At 35.9% G+C, this 19,508-nt stretch overlaps 1 protein-coding gene across 3 annotated transcripts in view; it reads left to right on the top strand.

Moving 5' to 3' along the window:
* The window catches only part of CHID1 (chitinase domain containing 1), a 136,459-nt gene that overhangs the window by 112,126 nt on the left and 4,825 nt on the right, over positions 1 to 19,508 (top strand). For all 3 annotated transcript variants that reach the window (XM_049820755.1, XM_049820753.1, XM_049820754.1), the window contains exon 11: positions 18,589 to 18,669. In XM_049820755.1, the coding sequence (XP_049676712.1) occupies positions 18,589 to 18,669 (81 nt within the window). The remainder of the gene's footprint in view (positions 1 to 18,588; positions 18,670 to 19,508) is intronic.

Raw genomic sequence — 19,508 nt, 5'->3', positions numbered from 1 at the left:
CAGCACTGGCCCATGCAGAAAGATTGTCTCCATACATAAGGACTATATTCTTCCGTGTATGTGGGGATGGAGTGGAGTACCATCAATAACAGTATCCTGCAGTCTAATAGATCTCACCTCTGAGATGTGTCTTTCCATTCTCGACTAATGAATGTATTGTTTTCATAGTAGCTGTGAAAATCAAACTCAAAAGCAGGTCACATGCTCTTCTATCCCCCTTTGAAAATATTTTAAGAGGCAAGTCAAATAGTAGTCAATGCTTGTTTAAATAGTTCTGGAAATCCTAAGCCAGTAGACTTCAGTACTGTGTGGAAAAATTGAAGAAGTTTGTATTATACGTAGCTGTCTTACCCATCTGTGGAATGGCAGTAACATTGGAGGTAAAATGTAATGTCCCATATGCATCTGTTTCTAGCAAAATCTGTTTTGTGTGTATAAGTTGGTTTTATCCCTAATACATTTCTTCAAAACACTTTTAAACACTTCTTTGATCCTTTTCATTTATTTTCTTTTCTTTAAATATGGTATACGAGTCTCATGATTAATTTTGACACTCTTGTTCTATCAGCTGTTCTTCCGTATTAATGCTGGAGTGGTAAAGATGGTGATAGTGCCCTAATTTTCACCCGCAGGAGTTCATACAATATGTCCTCCTAAGAGCTTTCATGTGAAAAATGTTCAAGTATGTTATACTGAAATACTTCATAGACTTTAAGATATGAATCTCTAAAACTCTATAGACATTTTAAGAATAAAATAAGCTTAATTTTTTTAAATAATTAATTTTTATTTAAGATTTTTATTAGATATTTTCCAGATTTATTTTAAAATATTTTTTAAAATATTTAAAATCTTTTGAGAACAAAGCAAAACCTTGAACATGTTTTTTGTTATAGAATCAGAATGATATGCTTAGTAGTAGACACACAGTTTTACTTGTAAGTTCCCTGAGATGCATCTGAAAATCAAATTAAACAGCAAAAAAAAAAAAAAGCTGTTGCTAAATATACAATGAAAGATAACTAATTTTGACACTTAAATAAACATTTTGGGTTCATTTCTATATTTTTGTCTTCCCTTAAGTGTTTATAAAATATTTTAATGTTTTGAGTAGTTTCTTATTTTATGATTTAGCTAAATTTTCTTTTGGAAATACTTGTGGAAGCAAATGCAAGTATTTGTGTTCTGCTAACACTGACTAGCAGAGAAGCAGAGGTAGGTTTTGCCAGTTTGTTCAAGGAAGGAGAGATATGATTAATTGGATACTGGCAAAATGGTAGGTGTGTGTGGCTTTCTAAAGCACTTGTGAGTTTTGGGTTGACTCACAAGTTGGTTTGACTTGCTAAAGAAGTCATAAGGTCAAGAAAGGTGAAGGTGAATATTAGACATCAGTCAAGAAATTTTTTCTGATATGTTTGAGGTTGTAGTTAGTGACAGATAATAAAGTTAGAAAATTCTAGTGATTTCCATCAATTTTAATTATTAGAGCTGAACCTTTTCAAGAAATGGTTTAGCCTCTGGGTAAAACCAAACATGAATACCCTGTCTTAGCTTTAAATCTAATTTTGAGTATCCAGTAACTCAAATGAAAAGGTAAGAAAACTTGGATATGTTACTTGTATTTTATTATAAACAACATAGATCTATTTGCTGGAATGAAACAGTATCTCTGGCTCTGTGAAGCTCATGTATTGTCTTTCTGCACTCAAAATTATAGAACCCAATTCTTTACAGAACGATGTTTCTATATCTGTAAAAATTGAGCACCTTGCTGAATTCCTTTTGAATTACTCATCCTTTCATTGTGTTAAAAATAAAATTTGAATCTGAATGATTGACCAAATTCAAATGGTGAACACTATAATTTTCATTAGTTATAAGCTAGAGCAAAGTGCTCCTGAAGTTACACAGTCTTGTCATAATATACTTCCCTAAAACTGCTCTTCTGTTAACTTGGTAACTTCTTAGCTTTCACTTTCTCTCTGTGACCAGGCATCCTTTTGTGGGACACAATGAAGATTATCTGGAATCATGTAAAGAAATTTCAAGAGATCTGTCTTAATTTATTTTTCTCTAGACATCTGCTAATGCTGTTGTAATATTTCTGAAGTATTTATACATCATGTCATATTTAGTTGCTGCCCTTGTAGGAAGAAGTGACAATTACTGACTGGATTGGTATTGCTTTTGTCTAGTTTAATTTATAACATTATCCCAGACTTCTGTCTTTCAGAGAAAGAATTTTTTTCCAAATAGATTCTTTATTTTAATCAGTAGCCTTCCCACCTCTGTCTTAATTGCTTAATGTTTATGCATCATCCTGAAGTGTGAAATGCTGTGACAATTTGATGGTTTTATGAATTCTTTCATCACTCTCCTACTCAGTATGTTCTTATTTTATTGTAGGTACAACTTGCAACAAAGATGATATGTTTGAAAGTGGGGTTGCAGTTCAAAACTGTTCTGCTATAGGAGGTCATTCTGTAATACCTGCCAGTCAAGTTCATTAAATTATGTTGTTATAGCAACTGGTTAGCTTCTTCCGTACTCAAAATATCTTGTGTCAAATAATTAACACTGCTTAATTGTATTTTATTGCAAAAGAGGCAAGTAATTAAAGAGGTTCTTGCAATGGCTGTGGGGCCAGAAAGAGTCAGAAACTACTTGTAATTGGAATCTATTTTGTGAATATAAATTAATAGGTCTAATAACCTGTCTTTTTATTCCCCAGGATCCAACAAAGTACCCAGAATATTTGAATTGTTGTTGCTTGCTCAGAAACATTGATGGATTAAAAATTAGCTCTTGGCCCCACTCTTTTTTTTCCCCTTTGTCTCTTCTTGTCAGCTTAAGAAACTTGTATCATGTATGATGTATTTAGACCTTCTCTGATGCAATATCCACATAGACAAATAGCCCTATAAAATCCATTTTGGCCTTTGTGGTGTGTTTCTCTGTATTTTGTCTGTCAGTCGTGTGCTGCTGCAGGTTCTTTTGTTTTTCCTCCTCGTTTGGTTCTCTGCGTGGAAACTTTCTGAGCATTTGATCAAAGACAGCAGTCATCATAATCCACAAATGTAGAGCTTTGGGGAGGAAAAGATTACTCACAACATAATATTTGGCATTTCAAGTCAGCAAGTGCCAAAATCAATCAGAAAAACTAGTTCAACTGATCCTAGTTATGGAATCAGAGCTTATTGAAAAGCCAAGAACCTGCATTTTTTTCATGGTCTGAGGTGGTAATTTTTCTTTTCAGGACTTCTGGATTCGATTCACCAACTATTTTTTGATGCTGAGTACAGAATCCATCATCTGGCAGTAATAGTTCTTTGCTTAAAGAGAAAACTGCCATCCTGAGGAGGGGATTGAAATAAAAGAGGTTCTGAAGTGGTGCAATAGTGATATTGAAGACTACAATGTGTGTAAAGCAGTACAGAGTTTTATTGCAATAGCTGCAATGGAAAATGAAAGAGAAATATATTACAGCTCTCCGCCTTATGTAAAAGTAAGCTCCATTAAAATAATGCCCAGCAAAAGTCTTACCAATCCCAAACACAGGTCAGTAAGTCTTTCAGTGACTGCAGCTGGAACTTTTTCATCTAATCCAAGCACTATTCTCCATTTTATTCATGTTCTTGCATGGGAGGATTTTGCAGTTTTACAGTTGACAGTTCCATCCGTTTCTCTTCATTTTCTAGCTTTGCTATCCTCCTCTTTTTATGTTTTCTTTACTTATGAAGGTCATTCCTACCTCCTCTCTGTGCATGCAACTGTAGCTGGAGCTTGTGATAATTAGGTATGTAGGGCACAGGGAGTTATTCCCAGGTGGCATCTCTGCCATATGGTTTTGAAATGGCTCTTTGCAATGAAAAGTAAAGCTTTACTTCTCCCCTCAGGCCTGCCTTAAGGTAGAAAAGTTGACTTCTTTGTGGCAATGAACCTATTCAGTATCTTGCCTAATTTAATTCAATGGAATCAATTTTTTTTTATTAAAACAATCAAATGCTTTTCTTGAGCCTTTGAAAAAGGCAATGTTCACTGATGAAATAAGAAGAAAAAAGGAAAATTAAAACCTTTTTTCCCCACCAGTTGTTTCTAAATTGTCCTTAAAAAAAAAAAAAAAAAAAAAAAAGACATTGTTTCTTCATTCCACATTGTATCAGTTTCTCTTCCACTATGCTTTAAGTAATTGATGCCTTGCAGGAGTTTTTGCTCTTTAATTTTGCTTTGGGCTTTCTGGGTTTGCTTTCTGTTACATGCATGTCCTAGTGTTTGTTAATATTTGTCTTGTTTAGATTTACAATTAGTAAGTGTTTAAAGGACATCCTTCTTCTACTAATTACACAGCTGTACTGGTGATTACTCCGTGTGTTGGATGACTTGTGTAGGGAATGCAAAGTGATAGTATTTTGAAAGTGTTATTGCAATTTAATATATTTGCATATGGAACCACTTCAGATGCATAAATGCCCTGCTGTTTAACTTCAGCAGTTTAATAGGATAAATTGTTAACACTTACTGTCTGAATTTGCTCAAATAATTGCAAAAAGCAAACTTCTATCATTCAAATACAGCAAAAAGATTTATTTTCTAACTTCCCCAGATGCTAACAAAATGTTAGAATGTACACAGATCCCACATATGCTGTGGCTATAATTCCCCTTTACACTGTTCCTCTAAATCAACAATTTCTTCTGCAAACCAAAGATCCATTGTGTACAGAGGGCTGTATAGCTGGTAGAGGGCCATAGTTATGGTTACTGCAAAAAGTAGTTCTGTTTAATTTAAAGATTAAAAAAAATATATATATACACATACCTGTTAGTGGTAAAATAGTATTGCATTTTGAGATTTCCAGGTAAAAGGAAAAAAATGTGGTGGTCATCATTTTGTCCCTTGATTTGCACTCCAAATGCTGCCATTTGATTTAAGTAACAGTTCTTTGGAAGTCATTTCCAATATATATATATGCATATTGGTTTTTGCCTTTAAAATTTAGTCTTAACCTTAACAAATTCTAGCAGCTGGCACAGATATGTTTGTTCAGCAGAATCTAAACAGATAAAAATATACAAATATTTGTCAGAGTTACAACAAAGATAAGGAAGACGTTCTGCTGGTTTTTCATGATTAAAAGTGCCAGGCTTTTCTTTAAAACTGAACACTGCCATGTGAATATGTATTAGTTTAACTAAATATCAAGAGATTTAAAATCCATGTTCTCAAGTATTTACTTAACTGCCCTGATGAAGATAGTTTCTTGAAAGGGCATAAATCTCTACTCTCATTGGATAAAACATAGTTTATTACTTCATAGCCCATCTTCAATTCAAGTCATACCAAAAATGGAGGAATTATATGCCATCCAGATTATTCTAAAGCATGTTAAAAATGTACTAACCCTCTGAGACTTCCATTATTTATGAGAGATTAATAGTCATTTGCATGAATTTGTCATCATTTTATCTTTTCAAAAAACAAATGCTGAAAGTCTTATATTAGTCCTATTGGTGTAAATCCAGAATAAATCTATATAACTGTGACTAAAACATGGTCAACTGAGAGGAGAAAAATCCTTTTGCCAAGTATGAAAAATGAACTCAAAAGTCAGCAGAAATGTTCTTCTTTCCTCACTTAACTTGGTCCAAGAAGGTAGAAAAAAGTATATCGTTCATAGCTTCATAGAACACTGGAGGTTTGTAGAGTTTACTGCTCTGCCATAGATTTTCCTTTAGTGTAGTTGCCGCCTTTAGTTACAATTCTCCCAGTCAAGGATTGAATTTATGATTCCTTTCATATGAAGGTAAAACTATGTGCTGTATTGCACTTGATCATTTTAATTTATTACTGTGCTTCTATAACTACTTCATGTCAAAAAACTATCCCTGAACTGTGTTTCTTTTATCTTACAGAAAGTGTTTGGTGTTCAGGTCTTCAGAGGTTGAACTTGAGACATGGCAGGTGATAATTAAAAGACATGGAGTAGGTTTGAAACATTTTTCTGCTTTGTGAGAGCTAGGTTGAAATACCAAAATTTAATTGATGTGTCAGCTAATTAAAGTAAAAATTGGAACAAAAGAACCCTGAAGATTTTAAAAAACTGTGTGTGTGATAACCTGCAAGTCATATTTTAGTCAGATATGTCAGCAATGAGAATTTGGCAGATTAACCTTAGATGTAAGAGCAAAACTTGCTGGGTTTTGGTCTGGGCTACCTCTAAAAGTCAGAGAATACTACAACATGCTTCCATTTAGGAACATAACCTGAAATAGGTTTCAAATGCATTAGTTCTAAGGGACCATGGGTAACATTTCTCAGCAAACTAGAGCAGCACAGTAAGATAAATAAAGCTTGAGGAACTCTGTAATTTCATAGCTTCTTTTAGATAGTTCATCATGATTGTTGTTAGAGAATTAATTTTTTTTTAAGGAATTAGTTAAATGCCTTTATTTTAATAAGTATTCTTGCATTTTGAAAGCATTTGCTACATACTTTTCAAGTGAACAGAAATAGGTACAAGTAAATGGTGGACATTTTGTGCTTGTCATAGCAGCAGTGAAAATTACAGTCCTAGGGCTTTGATAGCTGGCAGTATGGCAGTGTCCTGGATGGAGGAAATAATACCATGAATTTGTTTGTTGGGCTGATATTAAGACCATTCTCAAAGGCATTTGATTTGTTGCATTCAGCAGGATGCTTGGGATCTCAAGGATCTGCAGCAGAGCTGCACAAGGCAGTGGTGAATGCTGCCTTCTTACTTCTTGGACCGTTCTTCCTTATATGCTTTATATATGTCTTACGTGCCAAAGTGCAGAGCCACAGTAGCAGAGGCTGCCTTCAGGAGATTTGAAGGATACAGATTCCCACTGCTTTGAAGGGAGAGGGCTGTTCAACAACTGGATTACTTCTACGGTTTAGCATTTTGTATCAACTTTGCATTCATGAGTCATGTTTTACTGAAAACCCACTAGTCATGAGGCCAGTGAGGAGCAGGCAGAGATACTGGTAGTGGAAATGGTAGGCCTGACATGATTGTGAGCTAAGGAATCTGAACACTCTTCTGGAGCTTCTTCCAAGTGGAGACCTATGTCTGCGTGTCATTCACAGCATCTTGTGACGCAGATGGAATCCAAATCGCGGTCAGATTTCTCAGGTCTCCTACTGTAGTTAGCTTTGTTCATCATCCGAAGTTCTGGTTCCTTGCAGACAACACTGCTTCTGTCTAGCATGAACTATTTCTCCTGTTTCTGCAGAGAGAACAGAGTCAGCATGTCTCTCCTAAGGCTGTTCCTGACCTGGGTCAGTTTTACATACCCAGAGTCCTGCAGCCTGCAAGTTTTGTGGTCTGCCTGAGTAGAGAAGGTCATCTGGGAGCTACAGTGCTAGATCTTCCCCTTCAGTCACAGCATCCTTCTCCCATCCTTGGTGCCTTCTGCTGCTTGCACCCAACATATGTTCCCTTCCATTCTCCTTTGCTACCTTCCCGTAACTGTGCCCTGCATGGGGCTTGGCCCCTGCCCATCTGTCTCAGCCAGGACCTTTTAGCAGCCCTGTGGGAACAGGGGGCTTGAGCACCTACCTACCTGGCATGGGCCTCGCGGCAACCATAGATGTTGTCCTCTGGTACCCCAGAGCCAGGTCAGACAGGGCTGAGTTGGGGGCTTGGAAGAGCAACTGTGCTGCTCCTTTCCTGACACAGGGTGAGGAAAAGACGTTCCTGCTGGCTTTTATGGTCGTTAAATCTGGCTGGTGACATTGCTGTTGACCTTGTGTTTGTATTGGGATGGTTTTAGTTCAGGAGTGGTTGAAGAGAGATGCAAGAAGCAACTGGAAGAGTTAGTGATGTTCACTGGCATTAAGATCAGCTAACCTTTTAGGCAAGGATGGAAAAGAAATGTGATTTTTTTTTTATATCTACCTTTTTTAATGCAGTAGGCGTAGAAGAATTCAGAATATCAAAATAGGTGACTGCACTCATCTTTCATTTTCATAGCTGGAGTGGATCAAATTTCATCTCCTATACACTGAATTGAGATCATCTGAATCTGAACTGGCTCCAAATCCAGTTTAACACAGTTTTTATAGCTAATCTCTGTACCACTGGATGAATATAGCTCATTTGTATATTTTGAGCAAGAGAAAAGTCTGGAAAGCTTTTATGATGTGTGTAAAAAACCCCAATGAACCCAACCTGACATGCAACAGAACTAGCATAGTTTTAGGTTTTGTTATTTACAGCTGAAGCTGAACAGCAGATACATTAGTGTATCTGAACTTTGTTCAGCCCCACATCCAAAGATACACAGCCTCACTTTTTCATATACATTGCTATTATGTAAGTTCTTGAAAGAATGGAACACAGTGTTGTACTTAGAGTAATGTGTTTGAAGATGCTTCAACCTCAATCAAGTGTTACTTAAGCATTTCAGAAAATGTAGCCTTAAACTAGCAGTTTTATTTTCAAAGATTATTTTTTTTTAGGATGAACCTGCTCATTCTTGAAACAAGCCTGTTTAGTCTTCATCATGTTGAGAAGTAGTTTTTAAGCAGAGAGACCCTGTCTTGTCTCAGTTTCTGTAGTAAACTAGATTATTGGGTGAGCTGGAACAGAATTTAAGCTTTTATGTTAACTGTCTAGGAAGGACTAATACTTCTACTATTACATGATGATACATTGCCTCATAAGAATTTATTAGCACCCGTGTTTCTTCTATGAAGGGTGGACATTAAGCTGCAGCAATGTCAGTGTGGTGGTTTGACCCTGACTGAGGAAAGAATCACCTGTTGGCTTCTCATCAATGCAGATTTTCAACTCTCCTTTAGACAGTCGTTCTCTTAGAAGCCTGGCAGCATTTTTAAGTATTTCAGAATTCTGTAAGGATAACCTTTCTGTGACTAAGCTTTTTGTCTTCCACATAATAGATGATTGTTAGGGAACTTACACATTATGTATATTTAATTTTGACAGCACAATTATTTATTTATTATCCAATATAATTAATTTAACCTTTCATTTACTACTCCTAGCCTCTAGTGGAAATTCATATGCTGAAATCTTTGGTGTTGAGATGATTCTCATCCTGGATTATGGTTGAAACTACCTTAGTAGATGGTGGGAGTAAACAATGCTTTCATTGCTCAGAGCAAATTCTGGCATTACACTATAGCATCTTCTGGTATAATCATTCTGAAACAGCATTGGTAGTCTGAGGCTTATCGTGAAAAGAGGTTTGCTTTCCCAGTGCTGTTATCCATGACTACATGGAGGTGTCTAGAAAAATTTCAGGTTGATACAGACCTCCACATTCTGTACTTTTTTCTTCCATATGCCACAAAAGGTGCAGATTATAGATCCTATCCAGAGTGGAAAAGTAAAGAACCCCCAGGTATATATCTATAAAGAGACCTAAAGAGGCAAGTGATTTTAAGCTGACATTTTCAGAATGGGAAGTTCTGCTCAAATTTTATATCCTGCAAGAAAGTAGGTAATTTACTGACAAAGTCTTTTGTGCTGAGTATTCTCCTTCATACTTTTTTTACCCTAATACTTTTGTGACTGGAGTTAATAAAAATGAGATATTCTTCTCCTACTTTTTCCTAGTATCATAGAAACATTACAATGATTTTAAAATACAGTATAAAATTACTACAGTATTTTAATAACTAAATGCAGATTGTATGATTTCTCATACAGTGGTATAATAAGTACCACTGTTGAAACATCTACATATTTTGTTGAAATTGTCTTTTCATTAGTAAGGTAACAATATGTTTTCATCTCTATTTAGGACAATTTGCATGCATGCATAGGTTAAATATCTCACAAAATAGCACTTGGGTTTTGATCGGCTCTGCTAGGAATAGCTACATTGTGCTGGTGCAATTGAACATGTAAACTGCCACTTCCCTATGTAGTATAAACAAGCTATATTGTAGGATTTAGACAATATAGAACAGGTGAATCAACTTGGTTGTCAACAGAGACAGCATGAGTACTCTGTGCTTGTATAAACAATGGTGGTTTTATCAAGCCATGTGGACAAGAGAACCTCTGCTGTGCAATGTTTTTTAATTGAGGAAAAGGGTTTTCTTATTCTTTTTAGGGGTGATGTTCATTAGTGTGTCTTGTAGGTTTTATGTTAGATATATCTGTGGGTTTTGTTGGTGATGGTGGATGGTATGAATTTGGAGGAAAATCAGTTTGTTTTCACAGTGTACTACATTTTAGAGCTGCAGAACATAGTCTGACAATCTGCTTTAAATGAGGCTTTTCACATCGTCCCTGGTGTATAGCAGAGACAGTTGTGATGGCTAATGAAAACATTTTTAATTATGGAATAGAAGTGTGAGAGAGAGGAGGATCTACTTCATATCAACTTTTAAATTATTAAATTATTTATATTAGACTGTTTTATACCTCTCCTGTTTTTTCTCTTTTCTACCTAATTTCAACTTAAAACAGGGAGGAGGGGGAAGATTCTTGCTTATGAGTGAGCACATAGGGAGAGTTCTGTCTGGTATAGCTCATAACTGAAGTGAGTCAGAAAAAATGTTAACCTTGAGGTGACCTGTTTCCTAATTCAAGAGAGAATACTGTTACTCTTTGTTTGCCCAGTAGCATGCCTACTTGGTATTAATTCCATGATGAATACCAAAGACAACATCAAATTTTTGTTGAATAGTCACATTTTCTAAAATGTGTGCAAAGGCAATCAAGACCAAATGAGTATGTTTTTATTGAAGACTTCAAAATGACCAATACATGGAGTTCATTAAAAAAATACTAAAAAAAAAATAATAATCCTTTGCCTGTGGAACCTCTAGCTCATAGTAAAACTAAACTTTTTTTAGTATGACTAAATAGACTAGTTACTTGAGGTAGTCCGTAACAGTATGCTTTATTTCATTTAGTTCTCTTGTGCTTTTCTGTGAGCTTGCCTGAATCCTGCTTTTTGTTCTAGCACTCTACCATTAACTTGTCTTCCGCCTGACAGGAGGGTGCCCTTCGGCCAGAGCAGAAAGAGAAGTCCAGATGGTAACACCAGGCTTTTAAAGGCAACGAACTCATTCTTTCAAGACAGCAAAAGCTGCCAAAACCAAACCCCGCTATAGATAGTGACCTGTCATGCTAGATTGGATAAATCGGAAAGAAAAATCCGTCTAACTGAACAAATACAAGCAAAAAGATTAGCTGATACTTTAGCTAGAAAGTTGAGATTTGGCAATGGTCAAGAATGACAAAGATTTCTGATAGAAAATAGGCAAAGTTGATGCATATGAACAGAAAGCAACTTAGTAAACTGTTACCATAAATAATTTGCACTGGAAAAAAAAGTTGACATTTTGTAGCCCCGGGTGTCTTGAAAAATAGAAGAACAGAACAACAACAACAACAACAACAAAGTATCATTACAAAGTAAAATGGAGCTATGGAACAGCAGTATGTTATTGAAGGTATACAAACAGGTATGCAAACTTTCTGCCTCAATCTAGTTATGTCTCCATTGTCTGAGAAGTATTTATCAGCTTAGAAATAACTTGTTTTCTTTAAGGAGATTTTAACATGTTATTCTCATATCTGTCAGTTTGAGTCAAAACCTTAAATATATAAATGTTCACACCTTCTGCCTTGTGAGTACTTCTATTCTTTGTTCAATATCTAACTGTAGCTTTGTTTTCTTTTTTGTGAAGAACCACCATTTTGATTATATTGAGAAAAGTTAGCCTAGACTAGAGTACTTTCAGCTGTACTCGCAGTTCACTAGGGTAATTTGCTAGCGTACCGTTGCGTACACTCTCAGATGGGGCTTTTTCTTTATAAAACCTCTGTGAAGTTAAATGGGAATGAGCACTATTAATGTGAAAACCTGTATACATAGAAATGCTGTAATGTTTGTACTTTCTTCTGTGGCTGTAGTAAGGCACTGAAAGGTTTTAATGCTCATTGTTTCCCTGAGACAAGAGCAATAAGAGGACGCTTCTGAAAAGCTTGACATTGTCTTCTGTGTCTCCAGAGTTTCTAAAATAGGAATATTTGGCTGCCTCTCTGCACTTGTGTCCACCTAAGTATTATTGTTTCTAAATTACTTTGAGAATGCTAAACAAGCTGCACTTTTGAAGAGCCCGGAGTAACAGTAGAAATGTTGCTGAGGTTCTGCTTATTTTCATTGGGCTGGTGCATCATGGCTTGGCTTGTGCATCATGGCAGCAATAGGTTTGTGTGAGGTTGGTGGGGAAGCATTGAAAAATGTCATCTGTTAAGTCAGTGATGAAGTATTGTGGAGAAATCAGTGAGAATGACTTTACAACACTTACTGAAAGCAGCACACCCACAGAGAAACTACTCTGTTGGAAACCTGTTACTATTAAAATAGTAAAAATACCATTATTGCCTTTTAAAACTGACAGAGCAAAGGTGCAGGCAACAACAGAGAGAAGACTAACAGAGAAAGATGGTGCTTGTTTATAGATTTTTCATTCCTAGGCTGCTACTTGGATACTTCAACAGCTTTACCCAAGACACCCCGCAGTAATGAAAGTGAACAGACTGGTGTCTCTCTGCAAACTGTAGTTGGTTTTGTTTTACATGAAATAATCTAAGGATCATAACAGAACTATTTTTGAATAACATACCCTGCAGACAGAATAAATAAAGCTTCTAGAGTGTGCTCTCCACTCAAATGCATAAATCCTCAAAGTAAAAACTGTTGTAATGTTAGTGTGTTCTTTTGATTCTCTAGCAGATAGGTAGCTGTCTTTTTCTTGGATAACCTATTTGCTTTTGAAAGAACTTGTGGGATTTGTGTTAATAAAATACAGATTCTTTAATGTGCAAGAAAGGGATATAGTGGTCTACAACTTTACCAGCTTTTTAAGTTGCAAGTTTATACTTATATTTTGTAAATATGGTGCTATTGAATATTGAATGTTGAGAGGACATGAGTAAAAAGTTGCTTAAGTGATCCTGATGGGACCAGTTTTGGTGAAAGCTTACTTCATTGTTCAGTGTATTACTGACTTTTATTACTGCACACTATGTAATACTATATATATATCTCTCTACACACATATACAATATTATGTTATTAGTGACTCTGCAGCTAGGCTTTTCATAAATTTATGCATGCTCACAAAACTATTTTAAAGGCTAATATCTAAAGATTGTTAAATTGCAAGGCATCTCTACCTTTTGAAAGCTGCAATTTTAGGGATCGAGGAGTGAGAACTCAAAATCTCTCTATATAATCTTTTTCCTTTTTAAAATTTTCTTCCTTTTGTGTTTTGATTTATTACCATTGAAGGCATCCTTTATCAAAACTGTTAGTTTCATGGTTGAATTATTTGGTAGCTTGTAGTGTATGCAGCAATTTTGCAGCTGCTCTTTAGAAATGATCTTCTAAAAAGCAGAGAAGGTCAAAAAAAAATCTCATTTTTAAAACTTTTCAATTTAAAGTTTAAAAGTGTCTCTAGAGGTTATATTGTTTCTTGACAATTTTTCCCACCAAAAAGGAAATAGTGGAAGAAAAGCCTAAGCATCTAAGATGTGGAAGTGTCATGGTAGTTGAAATTAAACATTAAATAAAAGGGATTTTGACTTACAGATTTTATACATATATCCCAGCTGAAAAAATCTTGTTTCAAAGATTCGTATTTGTCCTTTCACACAGTGTCCTGATGTACACAGAGCAGTGGGGAGACTGACCAGTGCTGTCTGGAAAATATGTACCAACATAGGGAATGTCCTTAAAAAACAGTACTACCATGAAAACTGTTTTGGAGGTATTTCTGTATATTTTTCTTGCATCAGAAATTTAAACTCTTGAGCTTTAGAATACAGCTTTTTATGTGATTTCTCATACTTTTATTAAGAGATATGGCTTACTGAAAAGGGGGAAGATGGACCCTACCTAGTCGAGTCTAAAACATCTGTTACCATGCATAGGCACTGTTGATGGTCAGTTATGGAGATGCAATTCCTGGTAGATTCAGGGTTTAATAACTAAGTTAAGTCTATTGTAACTGAAGCAGACTGAAAAGAAAATGTGTGGTATAGATTTTCAAGCTGAATAGTATTTTGTATCCTTTGACTGAATCACTCAAGTTTGCTATAGTGGAAGATAAGCGCAGTTTGCTGCAGAAGGAGCAAATGATCCTTCCTTCTGATTAGAGACCTGTTGCTTCAAGTCAGACTTTTGTTCATGTGAGAATTGAGGCAAAAATGTAAGGTGTTAGAAAAGAGCATCAAAATGGAATATATGCTCAGCAGTGGTTTCCTTTTCACTAAGCTTTTTTGTTGAAGAGCGACTTAGGACTAGTAAAGCAAAGCACCTGAGGATTAAAAAAGTTAACCTTTGTAAATAAATCCTATTCTAAAAATTTTATATAAAGCTATATATTTTCCTAGAATGTATATTCTTGTTGCAAAAGATATACTAGAGACATGTTTCTTTATATTCTTGGTGAAAAAGCATTATCAGTGAAGATAAATACATTCTTCAGGGGGACTATAGATCGTGGGGTTTACCTTAACATATTCCAGTGCCATACCATTTTTCGTGTTCTGGAAGAAAAGTTTCTTAGAAAAGGAACACCAGCCATAAATCCTGAGAACCTTTCTTCTGGATCCTTTATTTATTAGTTGAACATGCAGCAAAGTGCAGTTGTGCGTAGGTGTAGTCATATTAGTGTTGTTCATAGATACACATCTTTGGCAGGACTGACTTTACAGGAACTCCATAATATGTACGTTTTGGCTTCTCATTTACTCTGTGGAAGGGAATGCTTGTTTTAGTCCAACCCTGCCCAGTGGGTTTGTAACTAGGAGTATCAGAGTTGTAAGAGTAACAATTGGTCTCTGTAGACTGAGAAGTGTCTTTTTCGACAAGAGGTATGGCAGTAAATTGCAGTAAAACTGTGGATTTGAAGCCTTGTATGAAAGGTGGCAGGCAGACTTAAAATCTTTTCCAAATGCTTTTGTATTATGTGGCCATGTTTTTACCAAGTCATAACTTTTAAACTTTAAAAGCCCAGTTGTGACACCTGAACTGATACTTTAGCTGCTTAGCTATTATCAAGCAGGAACATTCCGGAGAATAAAAAGGTTGCTTTGGGTAAGTTAAACCAAGGCCTATTTAAATGAGCCAGAATGGCAGTTCTCTGCTTAAGAACAAGTATTTGCAAGGTGGACATGGAGGTGACATCTGCCTTTTGATACTATTCCTGATAATCCATGCAAATTTATCATTTTTACATGCCGCATTGGTGCTTCATTAGAGACTAGCATCAATACTTCAGATACTTCATCCGTGCTGACCTTGTTTCAGGCTAGGACCAGAGGAACAGCATGACTTTCTCTGCAAATGGTCACAAACTTCCCAGGAAATACGTTGTGCAAGACAGTGAAGCTGAGTTTTCAGTGTTTATCATACTCTTAACTGCTCAGGCAGCTTGGTAAAAGAAGAAACCTAGTAAGTTAAGAGCTGAGAGATGAGGAAGCAAATAAATTAGTCTGGATAGGAGTATAAAAGTAGATGTGAACTGGGACAGTGGCAGTAGAAAGAGGGAAAAATGAGAAAGAGAGGAGAGAAAAATAGCAATAAATATGAGTCAAAAGGAGAAGAGTGAGGTGGAAGGAAGAAGGAAGGCTGGCTGTGATGAGCTCCCTACCCATCCCTTTTCCTCTTTGAGAAACTGGAAATTAATCTAGATCTCTGGTACCCCAGTCATACTGATATCCCATGCTTGTCTGGTTCAATGTGATGGGAAATGTCTCTTCTCATTTTTTTATTTTTTTTTAATTTTTATTTAAATAACTGTGTATCCAATATTTGTTGAGTCAAGTACTGCCTCAGCTAGGAGATAATATGTTAGGAACAGCTGTCAAGCATTAGTTTGAGTCAAGCAAGTGTGTTGTGATACAGGCACTGCAGTTTTACACAGGAACCCTTGCATTTACGATGCACATAGCAGGATAGCACAGAGATAATGGGAAATATGGCATATCTGGGAGATGTTGCCTATAAAGCTGCTGTAAGTTTTACTGCAAGAAAATGAATAGTTACTGGGGCAGATGACTACAGGAAGGGAATGGATTGTTCCCAGGTTAGAGCAGTAGAAAGCCTATGTGAAACAGCTGTGGTTTGTTGCTGCACCTCTTCCAGACTCTTCACAGCAACCTTGTTATCTGTAGAAAATACAAAACTTGACTTTCAGAAGTGTTGAGTATGCAGTTGCAGTTGAAGTAAACAGTAGCTTAGTGTTTTGAACGTTGTACTTTGGATTTTTGTTGTCCTTAATAGAGACAATGTAAGAACCAAGTTAATACATTTCAACTAGGTGCCCAAAAATTAATGGATAGTAGTGACTATTTGGGGCCTAATATTTCTTTTTTCCCCAACTCAAGCTTGGTGCTAGTCTCATCACCATAGATGTGATTCGAAGATGAACTTTGCTCTTACATACCGTGGTGATAAATGCCTAGAGGCAGGAGAAAGGAAAATAAATTCTCTGTGCCTGGTCAGGATCGGTTCTCATTAAATGCAGTGCATGCCTGGACAGCTTTAAAATAATAATATACCTTATAAATAATAGGCTGTAATAATTGCTTCAAGTTGCATTTAGAGCTTGTTCATATGTATGTTGAACACTCTTTAATTGTGTTGGGATTTTTAGCAAGCGAAATTAGGATTTCTCACGTGAAGTCATACGTTCAGGTATAAAACTGCATGCCAGGCTGTCTTGGCTGGTTATTCTTGTCTTCTGGGCTGTAACATCTTGGTCCCATGTTCTACATGAGTGTTGTCTCCTGTCATTACTGAAGTCGCCATTCTGGAATGAGGCAAGGTGTTAAAAGCTATCCTTAAATTTTAAATATACAAAACTAGATCTCTTTGCATATTTCTCTAGTGAGGCAACTTAAAATTTTGTATATCTTAAAAGGTTCTGAGGTTAACTTGCATTATTTGAAAAGGTGCATTGTTACAGGGCATGTGTATATTGAGGAGGATTGCAATAGCTGCTACCATGTGTTTGCTTATATAGATACTTAAATAGCATGCCTGGCTTGGGTTCATTTGACTTAAATACAAAATTAAAATCTTTTCTAAAACTGCTAGGAGTAGGCAACAATTTACCAGTATATGAATGAGCAAGCGACAGCAAAAGAGAGAAGATATTCCCTGCAATGCTGAATGTTGTAATTGCATTTAGAATAATACCGAAGGAGAGAATAAATCTTTTTCATACTGAGAAATACAGATTTTTCTCTCTTTTTTTTGAAGTATATAGTGAGGTGGAATTTCAGCACTGATGGAGTCAGGATAGTGGCTGATGAAAATCAATTATGACATCTTTTATGTAGGAGATGGAAATTTCTTATTTAAAATAAGATGACTTAAAGGCAAATTTCTCCATGTAAATCCTGTCATAAGCAGAGAAATTACTGCAAGAATGAGACATATTGTAGAAGAGATGGTTTTGATAGATTTTTGCAAAAACAGAAAAATAATTTTATAGCTACCTTATGATCACCATGTTTGCCTGTGACAGCTTTATATAATCATGATAAACATAGAGTACTGATAATGGGACTTTGAATTCAAATTCCTGATACAATCTCCAATGAAAAAAGAAACTGATGGTGCTTGGTCTGTGGCCAGATAAACCCTCTGATGTTTAGCCAGGAAAGTTGTCAGCAAAGTTCAGCCTTCTTGTCCCACAAAGATGCAGGTTAAAAAGATGCAGAAGAGACAGAGGAACATGTGATAGAGACTTCTCTTATTTCTGTGACACCCATGTGGCCTCTATCACTGGCAGTAGCTTGCCATCTTCTGGTCTTCTTACATGAGGCAGCAAGCAGCTTTATTTCCGTTGTGCAGTCAGAAATGCAGACACAAGGAGACACTGTCTCTACACTGAGATGATACTGTGAGCTAACCAAGAACATGAATTTAGAGCATACTAACTATTCCACACCTGTTCCCTATGTAGTTTTTTGGGTACAAGTAGTATTCTGTCCTCACTTTGCATCAAGTAGGTGTTCAAAATGTTCAAAATGTCTGTGTAAGACAATAATGCCAAGAAGCTAGTGGTGGAGAAAATTCATACAGAGTTACTTAGCAGTAACTTTTCCTTGAAAACAAGCTCTTTTTAAATTTCATTTTTAGAAGACTAACTAAGCCCCTTTTATAGAACTGTTCTGATCACATAATAGTGGCTTATAATTAAGAAGTGCACTGATTAGCCTTGGAGGACACAATTAGGTACAGCCTAGGGTTGACTTCAGTTCCTCTGCTTTGGTATATAGGAATCAGACTGTAGAAATATTGAAGCACTGCCTTCATGTGCCTTTATAGATTTGCCAATTGAGGAATGTTAATTAATTCATCGCTTTATAAATAAAAGCCTAAAAAAGCGAACATGGCTAATTGTAAAGCAGCTGAGGAAATTAATTGTTCAGCAAGAAGATATTTTTGATACAGTGTTCAACATCTAAACATGGTACAACTGCTTTTTCAGAAATTTCTGCAATGTAATTTCATAACTGCCTTTTAGAAAAGTTAATTCCATATCTATATTTTTAATTTCTAGGTACATTGAAACCTTGAAGGAGCACAAACCAAAAATTGTCTGGGATGAACAAATTGCTGAACACTACTTCGAATACAAAAAGTGAGTTATATTTATTAACTTACTGTTCTGCAGGGCATGGCCCAGTACACAATGAATTGCCAGTTAACTATAGCATGCAACTGAATTCAGCAAATGGAAATTCTGCTGTTTGTAATCTCTATGTCGACACTGAGCTGCAGCATAAAAGAGTGCTTCAGGCAAGAGAAGTAAATCAGAGAAGGATTAATGAAATAACATAAGCTAAAACAGTCTTTAGAAGAGAAGTCTGATGAGTCATATCTTTAGAAGTTATCCATCAAAGTTATCTGCTGAGTGTCAGTTAATCAGAGGCTATGAGATTAGTACTGTGAACTGTTGGGTGATTACCAATAACTCAGCCAAAAATAGTTCTGAGAAAAATCTGTGGTACAAGAGCCTGTTTTTACAAGTCCTGGTGATAAGATTGGTCAAGCAACAGACTTCCACTAAATGGAATGAACTGTAGAGAAATGTAATGAGAATAACATCGAGTGACTTCCAGATAAAGTTTTTAAAAGGACTCAGAACATGAAGGGAAATGGTAGTAAATTTCTTTGTCCTTCCTTTTTCATCATGACATGGCAAGACGATTCCTGATGCTAGGAAAAATCCATTTAAAAGATACTTAACTCCCCCCCCCCCCCCCCCGCCCAGCAATATCCTATTAAGCCTCAGTGATAATTTGCTATTTTTGTATGCAAATATACAAAAAATACAGTAAAATTATACAAACAAAAACATACTACTTCTACAAAACTGTCTTGTATATTATTCAATGCATTGGTAATGTGAAGACACACCACTGAAAACAAGAGTAAACCACATTTTATGGTGCTTTGAGGAAAAAAAGATCAGAACTA

This window comes from Accipiter gentilis, chromosome 17, assembly GCF_929443795.1.
Source record: "Accipiter gentilis chromosome 17, bAccGen1.1, whole genome shotgun sequence".
In the NCBI taxonomy this organism is placed as follows: Eukaryota; Metazoa; Chordata; class Aves; order Accipitriformes; family Accipitridae; genus Astur; species Astur gentilis.
This window is presented reverse-complemented; position numbering and strand designations above follow the sequence as displayed.